The sequence below is a fragment of the Oncorhynchus clarkii genome, chromosome 15, assembly GCF_045791955.1.
Source record: "Oncorhynchus clarkii lewisi isolate Uvic-CL-2024 chromosome 15, UVic_Ocla_1.0, whole genome shotgun sequence".
Lineage (NCBI taxonomy): Eukaryota > Metazoa > Chordata > Actinopteri > Salmoniformes > Salmonidae > Oncorhynchus > Oncorhynchus clarkii.
In genome coordinates, this window is record NC_092161.1 from 30,279,499 (window position 1) to 30,301,611 (window position 22,113).

The following is a 22,113-nucleotide window of genomic DNA, read 5'->3' on the forward strand; positions in this document are numbered from 1 at the left end:
GTACTTGATTGTGCGCGCGCCGCGCATGTAAAAGTGTGTGAACATCATCGTATTTACCTGTGCCTACCCGTATAGGGGTCAGAGGACGGTATTGTCAGGGTGATAAGAGTTGTCATGCTGCGACGGTGATGATGAGGGGTCGTGGGTTGTCTGTCACCGCTGTTCACAGTCCTCGTTATGGACCCATTCTCTGACCCGCTGTGCTGTAACTCTCTGGGTCCGACCCTTGCCTTAAGTCTGGACATGATGGAACGATGGGATTGGATCGAACAATGGATTGAACAACGTCAGTCACATGTAAAGGACACGAGGATACATTAGTTGTTTTGGTGTGGTTATAGGTTAGAGCTTGGGATGTGTCACAAATGGCACCCTATGGGGCCCTTTTCCAAAGTAGTGCACCATATAGGGAATAGGGTGCCATTTATGACACAGGCCTAGTCTATAGACAATGTGACAGTGATGAGATGCGGTGTACTGTATACAGTATTAAGAGTATTTTCAGGTAGGGTTTAACCTATGAGGTAAGAGAGGGATATCGGAAGCATTAAGGAGAGTGCATAAAGCATAAGCAGTGTTATTTACAGAAGGTGTCTCAGGTACAAGGCAGGAGAAGAGACGTGGATAGTTCATGAGCAGTGCCTCGTCTATTATGCAGGAGATGAATATCAAATCAAATCAAATGTATTTATGTAGCCCTTCGTACATCAGCTGTACAGAAACCCAGCCTAAAACCCCAAACAGCAAGCAATGCAGGTGCTGAAGAACGTTGGCTAGGAAAAACTCCCTAGAAAGGCCAAAACCTAGGAAGAAACCTAGAGAGGAACCAGGCTATGAGGGGTGGCCAGTCCTCTTCTGGCTGTGCCGGGTGGAGATTACCTGGAATGTGCCGGGTGGAGATTACCTGGAATGTGCCGGGTGGAGAGCACCTGGCATGTGCCGGGTGGATATTATCTGGAATGTGCCAGGTGGAGATTACCTGACATGTGCCGGGTGGAGATTACCTGGCATGTGCCGGGTGGAGATTATCTGGAATGTGCCGGGTGTAGATTACCTGGAATGTGCCGGTGGAGATTACCTGGCATGTGCCGGGTGGAGATTACCTGGCATGTGCCGGGTGGAGATTATCTGGAATGTGCCGGGTGGAGATTACCTGGAATGTGCCGGGTGGAGATTACCTGGCATGTGCCAGGTAGAGATTACCTGGAATGTGCCGGGTGGAGATTACCTGGAATGTGCCGGGTGGAGATTACCTGGAATGTGCCGGGTGGAAATTACCTGGAATGTGCCGGGTGGAGATTATCTGGAATGTGAAGGGGGGAGATTACCTGGAATGTGCTGGGTGGAGAGCACCTGGCATGTGCTGAATAGAAAGTGTTTAGGATGAATGTTTCAAGTGTGATGTATAATGTTAAGGTGGAACGTAGCCACATGCCAGGTTTCGGTATTGGATAGTAAAGTAGGATCCTCTATTTATATGCAATGGTTGGGTTAGTTTTAATCAGCCTGGTAGAGTGTGAGGTTAATTATCATTATTATTCAAAAAGTCCATCAGTCTGACAATAACATAACAGGGCTATAAACATACTGGGCTGCCTGCCTGCGTGCGTGCGTGTGTGTGTGTGTGTGTGTGTGTGTGTGTGTGTGCCCATACATCTGTTTCTGTTATTTAAGTGTGTGTGTGTGTGTGTGTGTGTGTGTGTGTGTGTGTGTGTGTGTGTGTGTGTGTGTGTGTGTGTGCACCCAGGAGATTTAGAATGTGTGTCAGGTGGTCAGGGGCTTCATGTGTGTGAGCCTGATTGTTTATATGGCTGAAGCTGCAGCCTTTACCACACACACATGCTGGGGCCCACAGTTACCAGGGGTCCGTATGTCTCTCTTACAGAGCATGGGAGACACAAACCTACAGCTCCAGTCAATGAAACCACAGATTTAGTCCTGTTATCCTGACGCGTTACTCTTTAGTCTCTTTTTTCCTCTCCGGCCGAAGTGGTAGTGAATGAAAGGACCGACTGAGTGTGCATCCCAAATGGCGCCCTATCCCCTTGATAGTGCACTACTCTTGTAGTTACTGATGTAGCCTGAGGCTTTGTGAGATGGTGGGTGTCCTGCTGCTTTCTGAGAAGCAGGGGAGTGTACACTTGAAACACATCCACTTAGCGTTTAGTGATTTCTCCCTGCCTCTCCTCCCCTGGGGTTTGGATATTGTCTGATTTAGATGTGTGTGGCTGTTCACTAAGTTCACTAACTGGGCTCCGACGCTCTCTGGTGATTTGACCGAACTGTCTTCACCAACCGTCTCCAAAGATAGGACGGCACGGTGTGCATATGTGCTGCATGTTGATGTGTGTCTGGTGAGTGTGAGTCTGAAGAGTTGTTGAGGTCTGAAAAGGGGTCCAAGGGTTTCCCAAACCCGGTCCTCAACACCCCAAGGGGTGTACATTTTGGTGTTTAGTCATCACGCTTTGATCATCTGGATCGAAACTAAGCATGCACCTCTTGGGATCCCGAGGACCGAGTTTGGGAAATGATGAGTTAGTCTGTTGTGTGATGTTGAGGTCTGAAGAGTTTGTCTGTTGGTTGAGGTCTCAAGAGTTCATCTGTTATGCAATCTCTCATTAGTGTGTGTTTCCCTTTACTCTGCAGGGTTCGGCGGACTCCTACACCAGCCGTCCATCAGACTCCGATGTGTCCTTGGAGGAGGATAAGGAGGCCGTGCGACGAGAGGCAGAGCGGCAGGCTCAGGCACAGCTGGAGAAGGCCAAGGTACTGTACTGACACTCATACTGACCACTCTGTCCAGCAGTCTGCTGTGGATCTCCCTTTCTTTAGCCATCTCCTCTCTCTCTCTCTCATCCCCTCTCTCTCTCTCTCTCTCGCTCTCTCTCTCTCTCTCTCTCTCTCTCTCATTCCCTCTCTCTCTCTCTCTCTCTCTCTCTCTCTCTCTCTCTCTCTCATTCTCTCTCTCTCTCTCTCTCTCATTCCCTCTCTCTCTCCCTCTCTCTCATTCCCTCTCTCTCTCTCTCTCTCTCTCTCTCATTCCCTCTCTCTCTCTCTCATTCCCTCTCTCTCTCTCTCTCTCTCTCTTTCTCTCATTCCCTCTCTCTCTCTCTCATTCCCTCTCTCTCTCTCTCTCTCTCTCTCTCTCTCTCATTCCCTCTCTCTCTGGATCTTGTATGGTGGATCATAGCATAAAAAGGCATTTTTACGATCAGGATCTGCTTGTGCCGCTTAGTGAGCTTTGAGGTCGTCTCACATCACTCTCCTGGTTCCATTGGAGTTTTTACTAGTCAGGTCACATGGTCAGGGAAACTCAGGGCCCTAGGTCCACCGTCGATAACCCATCCTTGTTTGAGGGATGTTAGGGTGTCACATCAGTGCCCTATCCGGTTAGGGTAGTCTGACTCTCAGGCTAGGGGAAAGGGACCTCTGGTTCTAGTATTACTATTGTGCTACATCCCAAATGGCACCCTATTCCCTACACTCTTAGAACCAAAGGTGCTATGTATAACTTAAAATAGTTCTTCAGCTGTCCCCATAGGAGAACCCTTTGAATAACAAGTTTTGGTTCAAGGTAAACCCTTTTGGTTCCATGTGAAACCCTTTCCACAGAGGGTTCTACCTGGAACCAAAAAGGTTTATCCTATGGGGACAGCCAAAGAACCCTTTCGGAACCCTTTTTTCTTGACCAGGTCAAGAAAAAAGTAGTAGAGTCTATAGGGAATAGTGTGCCATTTGTGACACATACATGGTATGTATTGGGGTTGTTTGCAGCCATGGCATAAGGGGATAAATAAATCACACTCTTACAAAAAATGGTTCCAAAAGGGTACTTCAGCTGTCCCCATAGCAGAAACCTTTTTTTGGTTCCAGGTAAAAACATTTTTGGTTCCAGGTAGAACCATTTTCAGGTCCATGTAGAATCCTTTCCACAGAGGGTTCTACATGGAACCCAAAACATTTCTACTGGAACCATAGGATTCTACCTAGAACCAACTAGGGTTCTTCAAAGGGTTCAACAAGGGTTCTTCTTCTAGATCGGTTCTAGGTAGGTTCTAGATGTCTGACAGATATGAGTGCCTTAGTGAGGACAGACTGTGTGTTCCACGACATGCTGTCTAAGCGCAACAGCTTTGTCTGTGAGAAGCATAGGGAACAATCAGTCCATTCTACGGTACATACAGTACAGCATAGGGCTACAAAACTACGCTAACTTTCCCAAATTTCCCAGGAAGAAGCAACGTGGTGGTTGAACATTGTGTAAGACACAGAAACACAATAGGTGTAGACTTTACCATGAAATGCTTGCTTAGGAGCCCTTCCCAATGATACAGAGTGAAAAGAAATGTAACACGAGGAATAAAATACAGTGAAATTAAGCTATATACAGGAAGTACCAGTACCAGATTAATTTGCAGGAGTACAGGGTACAATATATCCGGTAGATACTGCATGTACATAGTGGTGTAGTGGTGCCTGGAGAAGTAGGTATGCTTACATTTTGACCAAAAACTTCCAAAAGGCGCCCGCTGTGACAAATTCTATGAGAAACAGTGACAATACACTCTGAACAGGGATAGGCAAAAATGACAAAATACAGATACAAAATACCATAAAAATCAGTGTATCAAAATAAAATGTTTGTATTTTGTAATGCATTTGACTAAAACACAAAAATGCATTTGCAAGTAGCTGGCCCAAACAGCAACAACATTCTCAGTAACGGTTACAAAAAAAATAACGTTTTACTTGCGATGCTGTGATATGTTGTTGGTTAACTACCTTAGTTGTGCAAGATTTTCAAGCAGATTTAAGTCAAAACTGTAACTCGGCGACTCAGGAACATTCACTGTCTTCTTGGTAAGCAACTCTAGTGTAGATTTGGCCTTGTGTTTTAGGTTATTATCTTGCTGAAAAGTGAATTCATTTCCCAGTGTCTGGTGGAAAGCAGACTGAACCTGGTTTTCCTCTAGGATTTTGCCTGTGCTTAGCTCCATTCCATTTGTGAAAAACTCCCCAGTACTTGACATTTACAGGCATACCCATAACATGATGAATTATGCTTGAAAATATGGAGAGTGGTAGTCAGTAATGTGTTGTATTGGATTTTCCCCATAACATAACAAAAAAATATTGCTTTGACGCATTTTTCGCAGTATTACTTTAGTGTCTTGTTGTAAACAGGATGCATGTTTTGGAATATGTTTTATTCTGTACAGGTTTCCTTCTTTTCACTCTGTTAATTAGGTTAGTATTGTGGGGTAACTACAAAGTTGTTGATCCCTCCTCAGTTTTTTCCTATCACAGTCGCTACGGTCGATATCCGCGCCCCCCCCGGAAATCAAATTAGCATAATACAAAAATCCCCATAAAAATCTGTCAGTTTAAGCCAGCGATACTCTATTATGCACTTCCGCATCTGCGGTGAAAGAGCTAGAGCGGTGTTTGTCAGACCATCTGCGGTGAAAGAGCTAGAGCGGTGTTTGTCAGACCATCTGCGGTGAAAGAGCTAGAGCGGTGTTTGTCAGACCATCTGTGGTAAAAGAGCTAGAGCGGTGTTTGTCAGACCATCTGTGGTGAAAGAGCTAGAGCGGTGTTTGTCAGACCATCTGCGGTGAAAGAGCTAGAGCGGTGTTTGTCAGACCATCTGCCAACTTCTGTCTGTAGCGTCCGAACAGTTACACACCCCTATGTGGAAAGGTGGGAATCTCACGAACACGCACATATCGGTTGTTTTGCTCTAGGATGCCCACAAAGGGCTACATTTTTGTCTCATCTGACCGATAGCTTCTTCCATATGTTTGGGGAGTCTCCCAAATGCCTTTTGGCGAACACCAAACGTGTTTGCTTAAAAAAAAAAAAAGGCTTTTTTTCTGGCCACTCTTCCGTAAAGGCCAACTCTGTGGAGTGTACGACTTAAAGTGGTCCTATGGACAGATACTCCAATCTCCACTGTGAAGCTTTGCAGCTCCTTCAGGGTTATCTTTTGTCTCTTCGTTGCCTCTGATTAATGCCCTCCTTGCCTGGTCTGAGTTTTGGTGGGCGGCCCTCTCTTAGCAGGTTTGTTGTGGTCCCACATTCTTTCCATTTTTTAATAATGGATTTAATTGTGCTCCGTGAGATGTTCAAAGATTCAGATATTTTTTTATAACCCAACCCTGATCGGTACTTCTCCACAACTTTGTCCCTGACCTGTTTGGAGAGCTCCTTGGTCTTCATGGTGCCGCTTGCTTGGTGGTGCCCCTTTCTTAGTGGTGTGGCAGACTGGGGCCTTTCAGAACAGGTGTTGAATAAATTCCACCTGTGTGCAATCTAACTAATTATGTGACTTCTGAAGGTAGTTGGTTGCACCAGATATTATTTAGTGGCTTCATAGCAAAGGGGTGAATACATATGCACCACTTTTCCATTTTTTTTAAATTTTAGAATTGTTTTTCATTTCACTTCACCAATTTGGACTATTTTGTGTATTTCCATGACATGAAATCTGAATAAAAATGCATCAAAATAGGAAAAACACCAAGGGGGTTGAATACTTTTGCAAGGCACTGTAGTAAGCAAAAAAGTGTTTAAAAAATAAAAATATATTTTATATTTTTCAAAGTAGCCACCCTTTGCCTTTGTACACTCTTGGCATTCTCTCAACCAGCTTCACTTGGAATGCTTTTCAACAGTTTTGAAGTTCGAGTTTGAGTTCCCACATATGCTGAGCACTTGTTGGCTGTTTTTCCTTCACTCTGCGGTCCAACTCATTCCAAACCATCTCAACTGGGTTGAGGTTGGGTGATTGTGGAGGCCAGGTCATTTGATGCAGCACTACATCACTCTCCTTCTTGTTCAAATAGCCCTTACACAGCCTGGAGGTGTGTTGGGTCATTGTCCGGGTGAAAAAAAAATGATAGCCCCACTAAGCACTAAAAAGATGGGATGGCGTATCGCTGCAGAGTGCTGTGGTAGCCATCACTGACAGTGTCACCAGCAAAGCTTCCCCCCACTAGAGGTTGACCGATTAATCGGAATGGCCGATTAATTAGGGCCGATTTCAAGTTTTCGTAACAATCGGAAATCGGTATTTATGGACACCGATTTGGCTGATAAAAAAAAAAACATGTTACACCTTTATTTAATCTTTATTTAACTAGGCAAGTCAGTTAAGAACACATTCTTATTTTCAATGATGGCCTAGGAACGGTGGGTTAACTGCCTTGTTCAGTGGCAGAACGACAGATTTTTACCTTGTCAGCTCGGGGATTCAATCTTGCAACCTTACAGTTAACTAGTCCAACGCTCTAACCACCTGATTACATTGCACTCCACAAGGAGCCTGCCTGTTACGCGAATGCAGTAAGCCAAGGTAAGTTGCTAGCTAGCATTAAACTTATCTTATAAAAAACAAAATCAATCAATCATAATCACGAGTTAACTACACATGGTTGATGATATTACTAGTTTATCTAGCGTGTCCTGCGTTGCATATAATCGATGCGGTGCGCATTCGCGAAAAAGGACTGTCGTTGCTCCAATGTGTACCTAACCATAAACATCAATGCCTTTCTTAAAATCAATACACAGAAGTATATATTTTTAAACCTGCATATTTAACTAAAGGAAATCCAGGATAGCAGGCAATATTAACCAGGTGAAATTGTGTCACTTCTCTTGCATTCATTGCACGCAGAGTCAGTGAATATATGCAACAGTTTGGGCCACCTAATTTGCCAGAATCTTACGTAATTATGACATAACATTGAAGGTTGTGCAATGTAACAGGAATATTTAGATTTAGGGATGCCACCCATTAGATAAAATACGTAACGGTTCCGTATTTCACTGAAAGAATAAACGTCTTGTTTTCGAGATAATAGTTTCCGGAATCGACCATATTAATGACCTAAGGCTCGTATTTCTGTGTGTTATTATGTTATAACTAAGTCTATGATTTGATAGAGCAGTCAGACTGAGCGGTGGTAGGCACTAGCAGGCTCATAAGCATTCATTCAAACAGCTTTTTTTTGCCAGCAGCTCTTCGCAATGCTTCAAGCATTGCACTGTTTATGACTTCAAGCCTATCAACTCCCGATATCAAATAACATTTTATTTGTCACATACATATGGTTAGCAGATGTTAATGCGAGTGTAGTGAAATGCTTGTAGGAACGCGAAGCGAGGTGACCATCTCAGTCGGCGCCGGTAGGCTGGTGTAGATTACGCTGGTGTAACCGATGTGAAATGGCTAGCTAGTTAGCGGGGTGTGAGCTAATAGCGTTTCAAACGTCACTCACTCTGAGACTTGGAGTGGTTGTTCCCCTTGCTCTGCATGAGTAACGCTGCTTCGAGGGTGGCTGTTGTCGATGTGTTCCTGGTTTGAGCCCAGGTAGGAGCGAGGAGAGGGACGGAAGCTATACTGTTACACTGGCAATACTAAAGTGCCTATAAGACCATCCAATAGTCAAAGGTTAATGAAATACAAATGGTATAGAGAGAAATAGTCCTATAATTCCTATAATAACTACAACCTAAGACTTCTTACCTGGGAATATTGAAGACTCATGTTAAAAGGAACCACCAGCTTTCATATGTTCTCATGTTCTGAGCAAGGAACTTAAACGTTAGCTTTCTTATATGACACATATTGCACTTTTTTTTCCTCCAACACTTTTTGCATTATTTAAACCAAATTGAACATGTTTCATTATTTATTTGAGGCAAAATTAATTTTATTGATGTATTATATTAAGTTAAAATAAGTGTTCATTCAGTATTGTTGTAATTGTCATTATTACAAATAAATAAATAAAAATCGTCCGATTAATTGGTATCGGCTTTTTTTGGTCCTCCAATAATTGGTATCGGTATCGAAAAATCATAAATCGGTCGACCTCTACCCCCCACCATCACACCTCATCCTCCATGCTTCACAGTGCGAACCACACATGCGGAGATCTTCCGTTCACTTACTCTGCATCGCATAAAGACATGGCCATTGGAACCAATAATCTCACATTTGGACTAATCAGACCAAGCAAGTCTCGTCTTTTTAGTGGTGTCCTTTAGTAGTGGTTTCTTTTGCAGCAATTTGACCATGATGGCCTGATTCATGCAGTCTACTCTGAACAGTTGATGTTGAGATGTGTCTGTTACTTGAACTCTTTCAAGCATTTATTTGGGCTGCAATTTCTGAGGCTGGTAACTCTAATAAACTTATCCTCTGCAGAAGAGGTAACTCCGGGTCTTCCTTTCCTGTATCGGTCCTCATGAGAGTCAGTATAATATTTAACACTTTTTGGGTTGTTACATGATTCCATGTGTTTTATTTCATCGTTTTGATGTCTTCACTATTATTCTACAATGTAGAAAATAGTAAAAATACAGAATAACCCTGGAATGAGTAGGTGTGTCCAAACTTTTGACTGGTATTGTATTGGATGTCAGTGTGTGGGGTTTTCTGTGAGAGTGTCAATGTAGTTCTAAGATTACACCAGCTCTGATGCTCGTCAGATGTGGCAGGGCTTGAAAATATTACGGACTAAAAAGGGAAACCCAGCCGCAAGCTACCAGACGAGCTAAATGCCTTTTCTGCTCACTTCAAGGCAAGTAACATAAGCATGCATGAGAGCATCAGCTGTTCCGGACGACTGTGTGATCATGCTCTCCGGAGCCGATGTGAGGAAGACCTTTAAATAGGTCAACATTCACAAAGACGTGGGGCCAGATTTATTACCAGATCATGCACTCAAAGCATGCGCTGACTAACTGGCAAATGTCTTCACTGACATTTTCAACCTCTCCATGACGGTGTAATTTCTACATGTTTCAAACAGACCACCGTAGTCCCTGTGGCCAAGAAAGCGAAGGTAACCTGCCTAAATTATTACCGCCCCATAGCACTCATGTCGGTAGCCATGAAGTGCTTTGAAACCCTAGACTCACTCCATTTCCCATACTGCCCAAACAGATCCTCAGAAGATGCAATCTCAATCGCACTCCATTCTGCCCTTTCCCACCTGGACAAAAGGAGCACCTATGTGAGAATGCTATTCATTGACTACAGCTCAGCGTTCAACGCCATAGTGCCAACAAAGCTCATCTCTAAGCTAAGGAACCTGGGACTAAACACCTCCCTCTACAACTGGATCCTGGACATCCTGACAGGCTGCCCCCAGGTGGTAACTGTAGGCAATAACATTACATCTGCCACGCTAATCCTCAATACTGGGGCCCCTCAGAGGTGCGTGTTTAGTCCCCTCCTGTACTCCCTGTTCACCCACGACTGCGTGGCCAACTACCACTCCAACATCATCATTAAGTTTGCTGACGACACAACACTGATCACCGGCCAACGATGAGACAGCCTGTATGGAGACCTGGCAGTGTGGACAACAACCTCTCCCTCAAATTGAGCAAGACAAGGGAGCTGATTGTGGACTATAGGAAAAGGAAGGTTAAACAGGCGGGTCGAGTCTCCACATCACCAATGAACTATCATGGTCCAAACACACCAAGACAGTTGTGAAGAGGGCACAACAACACTTTTTCACCGTCAGGAGAATGAAAAGATTTAGCCTGTATTCCCAGCTGCACCATCGAGAGCATCCTGACCGGTTGCATCACCGCCTGGTATGGCAACTGCTCGGCATCTAACCATAAGGCGCTACAGAGGGTAGTGCATACGGCCCAGTACATCACTGGGGCCAAGCTTCCTGACATCCAGGACCTATATACTAGAGCTGCAAAATCTGGACCCCTACAAATCAGCCAATCTGGACCCTCTCTTTCTAGAATTATCTGCCGAAATTGTTGCAACTCCTATTACTAGCCTGTTCAACCTCTCTTTCGTATCGTCTGAGATTCCCAAAGATTGGAAAGCTGCCGCGGTCATCCCCCTCTTCAAAGGGGGAGACACTCTAGACCCAAACTGCTACAGACCTATATCTATCCTACCCTGCATCTCTAAGGTCTTCGAAAGCCAAGTTAACAAACAGATTACTGACCATTTTGAATCACATCGTACCTTCTCTGCTATGCAATCTGGTTTCAGAGCTGGTCATGGGTGAACCTCAGCCACGCTCAAGGTCCTAAACGATATCATAACCGCCATGGATAAGAGACATTACTGTGCAGCTGTATTCATCGTCCTGGCCAAGGCTTTTGACTCTGTCAATCACCACATTCTTATTGGCAGACTCAACAGCCTTGGTTTCTCAAATGATTGCCTCGCCTGGTTCACCAACTACTTCTCTGATTGAGCTCAGTGTGTCAAATCGGAGGGCCTGTTGTCCAGACCTCTGGCAGTCTATGTATACATCAATGATGTCGCTCTTGCTGCTGGTGATTCTCTGATCCACCTCTACGCAGACGACACCATTCTGTATACTTCTGGCCCTTCTTTGGACACTGTGTTAACTAACCTCTAGATGAGCTTCAATGCCATACAACTCTCCTTCCGTGGCCTCCAACTGCTCTTAAACACAAATAAAACTAAATGCATGCTATTCAACCGATCATTGCCCGCACCTGCCTGCCCATCCAGCATCACTACTCTGGACGGCTCTGACTTAGAATACGTGGATAACTTCAAATAACTAGGTGTCTGGCTAGACTGTAAACTCTCCTTCCAGACTCACATTAAGCATCTCCAATCAAAAATTAAATCTAGAATCGGCTTCCTATTTCGCAACAAAGCTTCCTTCACTCATGCTGCCAAACATACGTTTGCGATGTCATCTATAAAATAGCCTCCAACACTCTACTCAGCAAACTGGATGTAGTCTATCACAGTGCCATCCGTTTTGCCACCAAAGCCCCATACACTACTCACCACTGCGACCTATACACTCTCGTTGGCTGGCCCTCGCTTCATACTCGTCGCCAAACCCACTGGCTACAGGTCATCTACAAGTCTCTGCTAGGTAAAGCCCCGCCCTATCTCAGCTCGCTGGTCACCATAGCAGCACCCACTCGTAGCACTCGCTCCAGCAGATACAGTATTTAGCCTTGTTATTGTTATGTCATTTTCTTGTTTCTTTTTGATTATATATATATTTTTTCACTTCAGTTTATTTAGTAAATACTTTCTTAACTCTATATCTTGAACTGCATTGTTGGTTAAGGGCTTGTATGTAAGCATTTCACAGTAAGGTCTACTATACCTGTTGTATTCGGCGCATGTGACAAATAACATTTGATTTGATTTAGTGTGTGCGAATAAGTGTGTATATAGTCTATATATAGTCTTGTGAGTGTGCATAGAGTCAATGCAAGATGGGGTCAATACAGATAGTCCGGGTAACCATTTAATTAACTGTTTAACAGTCTTATGGCTTTTGTATTTCATGTTATTATGGCTTGCTTACGTTCCAAATGGCAACCTATTCCCTTTAGTGCACTTGACCAGACCCCAATAGGGCACATAGACTCTATTACCTCTGTACAGTAAGTGTTTACACTATACTGTATATAACGTATTAACGGTGCGCTAGACAGGTGCTTGTGAATTACCGTCTTATAAACCATTACTGTCACTGAGATTGCACTTCCCCTGACCCGGGCCCTCTCTCTCTCTTTCTCTCTTCTCTCTTCTCTCTCTCTTTCTCTCTCTGTCTCTCTCTTCGGCGAGATGCCAGATCATTGAGCAGCTATTTTTACAGCTCGTCTATCATGTAAAGTGGCTGGGGTAATCCATGCCAGGTTATCTGCTAGCGACTTATCTTTTTAATTAGCGAGCAAGAAGGGGCTCTCTCTGTGAAACATCCGGCTATATGCTGGCCTGATTGCCTCTTTACAGGCAGACCAACCAGGGCTACGTCACAAATGGCACCCTATTCCCTATATACAGTAGTGTACTTATTTTTTACTAGAGCCCTACACTCTTAGACAAAAGGTTTCCAAAAGGGTCCTTCGGCTGTCCCCATAGGAGAACCCTTTTTGGTTCCATGTCAAACTCTCTGTGGAAATGGTTCTACCTGGAACCAAAAGGGGTTCTACCTGGAACCAACAAGGGTTCTTCAAAGGGTTCTCTTATGGGGACAGACAAATAACCCTTTTAGGTTCTAGATAGCACTTTTTCTCCAAGAGTGTATAAGGTACCCTATGGGCCCTGGTCAAAAGTAGTGCACTACGTAGACAGGTTGGCTGACAACGTCACCAAAATGAACGTTCAGAAATCTAGCAACATTGACAAGAAGCTGCCATGTGGGAAATCGTTGGTGGCTTGTTTCTTAATGTCTTGTTGATTTCATGTGTATGCTAATATGGCTCAAATTTGCTACCTAGCTAACCAACAAGTGTAATGATGTATTTGAGAGACAACAAGTGCTCAATGTGCAACTGTATATATACTGAACAAAAAATATTTAAAAAACCATTTCAAAGATTTTACTGAATTACAGTTCATATAAGGAAATCAGTCAATTTAAATAAATTCATTAGGCTCTAATCTATGGACTTCACATGACTGGGCAGGGGCGCAGCCATGGGCGGGCATAGGCCCACCCACTGTGGAGCCCACCCACCTGGGAGCCAGGCCCCGCTAATCAGAATGAGTTACGCTCTCAGTGTAGAGAGGAAGTTTTCGCGGCGCAGAGAACAGCACAAGGCATCGATTTCGACTGGTTTCTTTCAGTTGAGAGCGTTTCCTTGCCATGCCGGTTGCGTTGGGGAGGTGTGTGCGTGTGCGTTTGTACCAGGGTTTCCATGTGGCACCAGACATTTGACCGGCAGCAGAACTGTACTGGACCTCTATGCATTGGGTGCATAACCTGATTAGGGCATCCACCCATGGTGCTGAGAATGACAGAGATCACATTTAGATGACGGTGAGTCATATTAACAGAACATACCACTCGAGGATGCAACGGCATGCATTCTTCTTACAGAATTCCGATGTGCACTTTGTAGATGTCAGAATAACTGTCCACATTTCCGTTTCCTCAGCCAACAAGACAACTATCCCCTGTAGTAGAAACGTTGACCTATTCTATTAGTCAGCTTGTTGTTCTGTGCGAGAAAGAATCACTTTAAAAAGTATTGAGTCAGATGCAACAGATCAGAATGTTTAGCGGAAAATGTTGATCAACTATTAGTCCTTCACATTATAGCTGCGTAGCAACGCGCTCACGGCAGTAGGCTACGCGCGAATGTTCGTTCCATACTGTAATTAGCGGAAAACACAGCTATCAAGGGCGCACTGCACATGCGAGCGGTTTCATGTGACAGATATCACATTTACTTTAGAAATGTAGAAATAGGGGAGATCTAAAGATGCAACAACTAGCATGGGTTGTTAGGGGAGATCTAAAGATGCAACAACTAGCATGGGTTGTTAGGGGAGATCTAAAGATGCAACAACTAGCAGGGGTTGTTAGGGGAGATCTAAAGATGCAACAACTAGCATGGGTTGTTAGGGGAGATCTAAAGATGCAACAACTAGCAGGGGTTGCACATATGACTAGGATTGTGCTTTTGGCTACTGGACAATAAAATAAAGTTGATTTGAAAACCAATAGAACATGAGAGAAATAGGCTACTGGTTTCAATGTCATATGAAACCCTGGTGTGTGCTTGTGTGTGTGTGTGTGTGCGCGTCTTTGTTTGTTTGCGTTTAATCGTAGCCCAGATCTGGGCAGCACACGCGAGGCGAGCCAGAGTTAAATGGAGATAGGCTGTGTCTCCCTGAGGCCACTGGTCTCTCACATCAGTATCCCCTCATGGGCCCTTGAGCCCGTCTCTCTGACCGCACAGCTTTAATCAACTCTACAGGCTTCTCCTCCTAATGGCAGTGTCTCCTAGCCCAAATCACACTCACATCTGACAACAAACTAGCACCATCTGCCCTCCTTTCCTCTATCACCTCAGAGCAATGCCAAGGAGTCAGAGATACAGATACATTTGATACACTGCCGATTTTGCAGGTTTTCCTACTTACAAAGCATGTAGTAATTTTTTATCATAGGTATACTTCAACTGTGAGAGACGGAATCTAAAACAAAAATCCAGAAAATCACATTGTATGATTTTTAAGTAATTAATTTGCATTTAATTTGCAGTATCCAAAACTTGTTCTCCCCACTGTACACTGGAGTTAACAAAACAGAGATAGAGAGAGAGTGACAGAGGGGAAGAGAGATATATACAGTAGATAGAGATAGAGAGGGGGGGAGAGAGGAAAGAGAAAGGGCTCTGGTTAAAACTAGTGCACTATATAGGGAATAGGATTCCATTTCAGACACAACCCCAGATTCAAACCAAGACAGACCTCTCGTTTCCCCTGTAAAAATAGCCTCAACCATCAATCACTGTCACCCAATTATGTTCGATATGAATGTAAAATATTCAAATGTCTGGACTTTAGAGAACTGTCCTCATTATCTATTTCATTATGCATGGACAGTGCTGAAATGGCCATATGGCTCTGCTCATTTATAGAATAAAAAATCTCAGGCTGGATTGATGAAGGTTAAGGGGACCTTACCACGGCGCATAAAACCACATTTTACAGACTCGCACTTCAGAGCTAGCACACTGCACTCGCTCTGCTCGCCATAAGGCTTTACATTCGACTTCAGAACAATCCGAAACATTTGCTCAAGGTGAAACAATACGAGAATCTTGATTTATGGTCCTAGATCCACTGTGGCCTGCCAATGCAAGGACAGTGCCAGATTACAAATGACAAGGCAGGCAACACGCAGGGCAGGCATCTTATAATGATGGCAGTACCGTTATTGAGAAGGCTTCAGGATATTAGTTAATGAAATATGCACAAAATGGAGTGATTTTTAAGAGAGAGAATGAGAAAGCAAGAGGGAAGGGGGGTGGTGGACATTTCTTTCACATTTCTTTCTCTAGCTCACCCCTCACACTCTCTTTCTCTTATGTCAGTCGTTTCTATATTCGATTCTCTCTCCGTTCTTTCTCTTCCCCTCCTCTTTCTCCCATTCCCCTCACTCTCTTCTCCAACCCCTCACTCTCTTACCGACCTTTCCTCCCTCTCCTATTCTATCCCTCTCTCTATCCCCCTTATGTCATGACCACCTTCCTCCGATGACCACTCAAGCCACGAACTTTCCTGACCCTGTCATGAATGATGTTGTTGTTGTTGTTGTTTTACATTTTAAGAAGCGCTTTGAGGTTCTTTATGTCATGAATAGCGCTATAAAAGTTGAATAAATTCGGAATTATAATTGTACTTATTTTCTTGCTGCGGTCAATACTGCATGCCTAATGAAGGCCTGCCTGTGCTACGTAAAGATGAGGAGAGGAACAGTGGGATGGACAGGTGAGGAGAGATGAGGAGAGGAAGATGGGGATGGACAGAAGAGATGAGGAGAGGAAGAGGGGGATGGACAGAAGGGAAGAGATGAGGAGAGGAAGAGGGGGATGGACAGGAGAGGAGAGATGAGGAGAGGAAGATGGGGATGGACAGAAGAGGAGAGATGAGGAGAGGAAGAGGGGGTGGACAGAAGAGGAGAGATGAGGAGAGGAAGAGGGGGATGGACGGAAGAGGAGAGATGAGGAGAGGAAGATGGGAATGGACAGAAGATGAGAGATGAGGAGAGGAAGAGGGGAATGGACAGAAGAGGAGAAATGAGGAGAGGAACAGTGGGATGGACAGGAGAGGAGAGATGAGGAGAGGAAGAGGGGGATGGACAAGAGAGGAGTGATGAGGGGAGGGGGAGGGAAGAGGGGGAAGGACAGGAAGGAAGAGGGGGATGGACAGGAAGGAGGAGGGGGGTGGACAGGAAGGAAGAGGGGGGTGGACAGGAAGGAAGAGGGGGATGGACAGGAAGGAAGAGGGGGGTGGACAGGAAGGAAATGGGGGGTAGACAGGAAGGAAGAGGGGGATTTACAGGAGAGGAGAACAACACAGCGCCACAGTGTACAGCGCTTGTCACCTGTGATAATCCATGGTGGCATCTGAGGTCAGGAGAGTGTGTACACAGATGCACACTGGTGTGAAATAGCATTAACCACTGTGAAACAGCATTAATACTCCAGCATGGGCTACTGACGTCACAGACCATGTCATTGATCACTGAGAGACTGGAGAGAGAGAAGCAGTGGAGCATGAGAAAGGCAGTCCCAGTCCCCCCAGACCACACAGGCACATACTACCTGGCTGTGTTCTAAATTGGTACTCTATTTGTTTCATAGGACACTACTTTTCATCAGGGCCCATAGGGCTCTGGTCAAAAAGTAGTGCATTATGTAGGGGATAGGGTGCCATTTGGGACACCGCCTCAGACGGAACATAACATCTTAGCACGGCAGCCGTGTGGCTTTAAACAGACACTCAACCAAGGACACAATGTCCTCTGTGTGTCATGTACTAGTGCTGTACACACTCAGGCGCAGTACATTTACTCCATTGACATTGACCAACACACACACATACAACCATTCATTCCTTTCCTGGGATGTGCTGTACTCTCCTGCCAAGCTCATTTAGAGAGGATTATAAATGACGTGTATTTATCTTGTTTTCTTTAGAGGTTTATCATTGTCGCTTTGCACCGGGTTTCATATTTTTACAAAGCATTATCTGACATTGAAAGACATCGGGATTGAATGAGAATAAATGGCATCCTGTTTGCTCTTCGCCTGAGAATGGTCCAAATGCGTGGCCTGCGTCCCAAATGGCGCCCTATTCCATACATAGTGCACTACTTTTGTCCGGGTCCCCATAGGCCTCTGGTCAAAAGTAATGCACTAGGAAATAGGGTGCCGTTTGGTACGTCCGTAGGTCTGCAGGATCTCCTGCAGGTCCACTCTCCTGGCCAATCATTCTAATGGGGCTCATCAGATAGGTGAAGGCTGAAGGTGACTGGGAAGAATTACGCTCCCTACTCTTAAGTGTTCTTTATGCCCCCTTTTCTTGGAGGACGATTCTTACCTAACAGTTGTTGCCACATCTATGGGTTTGTATACTGTATAGGCTTAGTGCTTTACAAGGCCATTCGTATGGTTTCTCACTGGGAGCAGAAATGTGCCTGAGCAATAAACACCAGCAAATGTTTTTCCTTGAGGCCCCCATTATTAGCCAAATAATGAGCATTCTGTGTGCAAAACCCCCAATTTAGACCAGCCCACTGTGCTAAAGATGGACCAGCCCACTGTGCTAAATATGGACCAGTCCATCGGGCATTCACCCTAACTGTCCTATGGCCAGTCCATTTTCGCTTGAACCTTTGTTGGTCGTTTTTATATCATTTTTCAAGGGTTTTCAGTGGGTTTATGCTACATAGGTATTTGATGTATTTTTTTGCTAGTGGTAAGCTAAGTCAGCCATGTCCCTTTCCAGCTTCCCTTTCTCATCTACAGGTAAACGTTTAGCAAAGGGCCAGGGGAGACTACTGTGGGCTGTGTCACTGAGCGTTTGGCTTGGCTCTCCATCGGCCACCAGCGACAGAGGAGCTTGTCACGCTCTCACAGGCAGAGGAAATGTAATCCGGATAGGGCCATGTCCATGTCACCAACTGCCGCCACCACAGACAAACTCAGCTCAGATTACTATCGTGTCCAATAACATTTGATAGAATCGTTTAGAAAGGAATTACATCTTAAAAAAATGGATATTCTTAAGGCCACAATCAGGTTACGATTTGGAGTCTGTGCATGTTTTTTCTCCTGTCTCGTTTCTCTAGTCAGTGACCTATTTTTTTTAAAGTCTTTATTGTTTAAATCCCTTTTCACAGAAAATGTCATGCCTTGCTACGGGGGAGGGGGGGGGGGGGGCATTTGGGGGAATAGGGGGCCATTTGGGACACACGGGGTGGATGGCTGTCCCAGAGGGGAAAAAGGTCATAGGTGATTTTAGAAATGGAACACATTGATCCAGCCATTGTACAGATTCTATTCACCAACCATTTGGACAAGTGCAGTGTACTCATTGTCAGTCAGAAGGAAACACATGACAAAACCAGAAGCCGTCGAATCATTACAAGACTAATCCTGGTTTATATTTGTATAATAGATAGATCTCTTTGACAAGTTCAATCCCAATACGACCACGCGTGGATAATGCATTTAAAATAATCGACGACGACACGTTTGAAAATGTATTTCCATTGTGGTTCTCTTAAATAAATGGTTCAAAATACAAACAAACAAGTACAAACATCAAAATGGTCGTCCTAGGCTACTCGGTAGACCTAGCCTTCTGGGCGTACTTGGGTTACTCAACACAAAACAAAGGACAGGGCGACATTGTCATATCCTAGAGCAGGACTCCCTCAGTATTATCAGCAAATCTCAGGCTCCTAAACTGAGTTAGATGATGCCAGATGATGGTGATGCCAGATGATGGTGATGCCAGATGATGGTTTGATGATTGTGATGCCAGTAGGCCTATGGTCTCAAGAGTCCTCTCAAGTACCCCTTGTGGATAGGCCAAGTACCCCTTGTGGATAGGCCAAGTACCCCTTGTGGATAGGCCAAGTACCCCTGGTTGGGAACCACTGATGTACCCTAAAGCAGGGAGACAGAGTAGGGGAAAGACATCCTATTCCCTGTCTAGTGCACTAATTTTGACCAGGCTGTCCTATAACCCCGTGGGGCTCTGGTCAAAAGTAGTGCACTGATATAGGGACTAGGGTGTCATTTTGGGACATTAGCAGGCTCATTCATAAAGATTAGAAGTGAGTGTGGGTGAGTCACAGCGTGCCTGCCAGGCAGCATCTCTGACAGCAGTTATTTTTTTACGCCTCACACAATGGGGGGAGAAAATAGCCCCGCGAATAGCACTCCTCTCTTCTCAGCCTGAGACGGTAATAAAAACATCACGGAGAATTGGATTCAGGGAACGAATCCATGGAGCTCAGCTTTGTCTCCCGATAAAGACTTCTGTGAAGTCCAAACGGTGTATTTGGGTGTTTGGAATAATGCACTTGGGAGCAGCCTATTCCACGTGTGGGACTCTCACTTCCCATCTCAGTATAATGTTTTAGTTAGCCTGGGTATTCTCAAGTTCAGGATGTGCATATCACCCTTCTTTTCTTCATGCTCAACTTCCACCCAACACAAAGGTTTCAGCCTACAGAGACACCTGTCATTATATCATGTCTTATCTTGTGTAGCCAAAACTTTGCATCTCTTCCTTTTCTTTCTTTGGCAGACTAAACCGGTTGCGTTTGCTGTCCGCACAAATGTCAACTACTGTGCCACCAACGATGACGACGTCCCCGTGCCGGGCATGGCCATCTCCTTTGAGGCTAAAGACTTCCTCCACGTCAAAGAGGTCAGGGGTCACAGTACTATCAAATGGGGACGAGGATGATGGAGGTGGAGGAGAATGGGAGAAGAATGAGGATGAGGAGGAAGATGATGTTGATAACAATGATGACGAGCAGAAGGGGAACACAGATGTATTAACCAGTTCATGTCCGTCCCCCTGTAGAAATTTAATAACGACTGGTGGATAGGGCGCCTGGTGAAGGAAGGCTGTGAAATCGGTTTCATCCCCAGTCCTGTGAAGATCGAGAACACTCGGATACAACACGAGCAGAGAGCCAAACAGGGCAAGTTCCATTCCGGGTACGTACCATTCCCCCCCCCCCACCTTACTGCAATCACCATGGAAACTAACATGCACCTCACCCAATCATTATTCTTGCATTGAGCCGACCCTTGAGATAGCCGACACTGTCATCCTGCAACACCTCAGATATACTGATATGAATTATATAGCTGATATGAATTATTTCTCTTTGCAGTAAATCGGGAGCAAACTCCTCTACCAGTTTAGGTGAAGTGGTTCCTAACTCGCGGAAATCCACCCCCCCTTCCTCTGGTGAGTAATGGAGAGCCTTGCGGCAGGCGTTTGGGGAAAGGTTGCCACGTTTTTCACAGACATAAACAAACTCTTTACTGTAATACTTGGGAGTTATTACCAAACCTCCATCAACCTCTAAGAGGGCTTGAAAAGGAAGCGTGATAGAAATACGAGACGAGGGTGAGTTTCATTAGTAAGGTCATTATTTTGACCTTACTGCTGGCCTATCTTTTGTACACTTCAGGCGTATTGTCCAATCGATTGCTAAATCTACACGACGTGGCCCTTTAGTGGAAATGTTGGAATGGTGTTTATGTCTTAAATGTTTGCTTACCTTATGTGCTATCGTTTACTGTCCTTGCTCACCCCAGTTTGACTATAGTTAACTCCAGCTTGATTATGGTCTGTATAGTTTGTTTATGTGGTGGAATAACCTGTGTATCTGTCCAGTGTTAGGTGTTCAATGTTACCCTCGTAACCTCCTGTGTTTGCCTCTGTGTGATGGTGGCCTTGTGTTGTGTCCATGTGCGTAGCCTTTGACATAGATGCCACAGGCTTAGACCCCGAGGACAATGAGCTTCCAGTCCACCTCCGCTCCCCTAAAGCCAGTCAGCCAAACACTGTCATGTCATCCACCCTAGCCAAAGAGAAACGAATGCCCTTCTTTAAGAAGGTAAACGTGGCATCTACGCCAGTATTTACTCTCGATCTCTCTCTCTCTCTCTGTCGGTCCGTCCGCACAGCTACCCACGACAACTGCCTCACTGTGGCTGCTCAGCATCACCCTGTCCACCGTCTGTCCGTTCCCCCCCGTTCTGTTTGTCCTCTGTGTCCCGCCATAGTCCGTGTCTCTTCCCTCCCTCCACTGGGCGTTCGAGCCATTAGCATGCATGTTGCCAGTTTCTTAACCCTCTCTCTCTCCTCTTCCGTCTGGGCCGTAGCTAAGCAGAAGCAGAAGTCGGTAAGTTATATTGCCGTGCAGCATGCACCAACCCCCAGCAGGGCCTTGGGGGTCTGGGGGATGTGCATCGGTGATTTCTCTGCAGTGGTTGTGGTCGTTCCTGACACTCCCATCTAACTCACTGTCGTCGCTGTGGTCTCTCTGTGTGTGTGTGTGTGTGTGTGTGTACATGTGTGTGCATGCGTGATGCAGATTTAGTGGGAACTCATTGTACTCAGCTATTAAACCAGAAGTGTATCTACATTAGTGCTGTTGCGGTGATCATATTACCGCCACACCGGCAGCCACGAGTCATGACCACAGTCAAATTCCACATGAACATTGAGTCACAATAATCTCCTGTTATTCATTCTGGACATGCTTTGATAGCACCCAACTTGCTAGA

At 45.1% G+C, this 22,113-nt stretch overlaps 1 protein-coding gene across 6 annotated transcripts in view; it reads left to right on the top strand.

Annotated features, from left to right (window-relative positions):
* Positions 1-22,113, top strand: part of LOC139367194 (voltage-dependent L-type calcium channel subunit beta-2-like) — a 107,428-nt gene that overhangs the window by 58,950 nt on the left and 26,365 nt on the right. For 5 of the 6 annotated variants that reach the window (XM_071105350.1, XM_071105349.1, XM_071105352.1 and 2 more), the window contains 5 exons: positions 2,647-2,766; positions 20,111-20,233; positions 20,393-20,529; positions 20,709-20,785; positions 21,301-21,440. In XM_071105350.1, the coding sequence (XP_070961451.1) occupies positions 2,647-2,766; positions 20,111-20,233; positions 20,393-20,529; positions 20,709-20,785; positions 21,301-21,440 (597 nt within the window). Of the gene's footprint in view, positions 1-2,646; positions 2,767-20,110; positions 20,234-20,392; positions 20,530-20,708; positions 20,786-21,300; positions 21,441-21,708; positions 21,729-22,113 lie in introns of all 6 variants that reach the window. The other variant, XM_071105351.1, reaches the window with a different exon arrangement.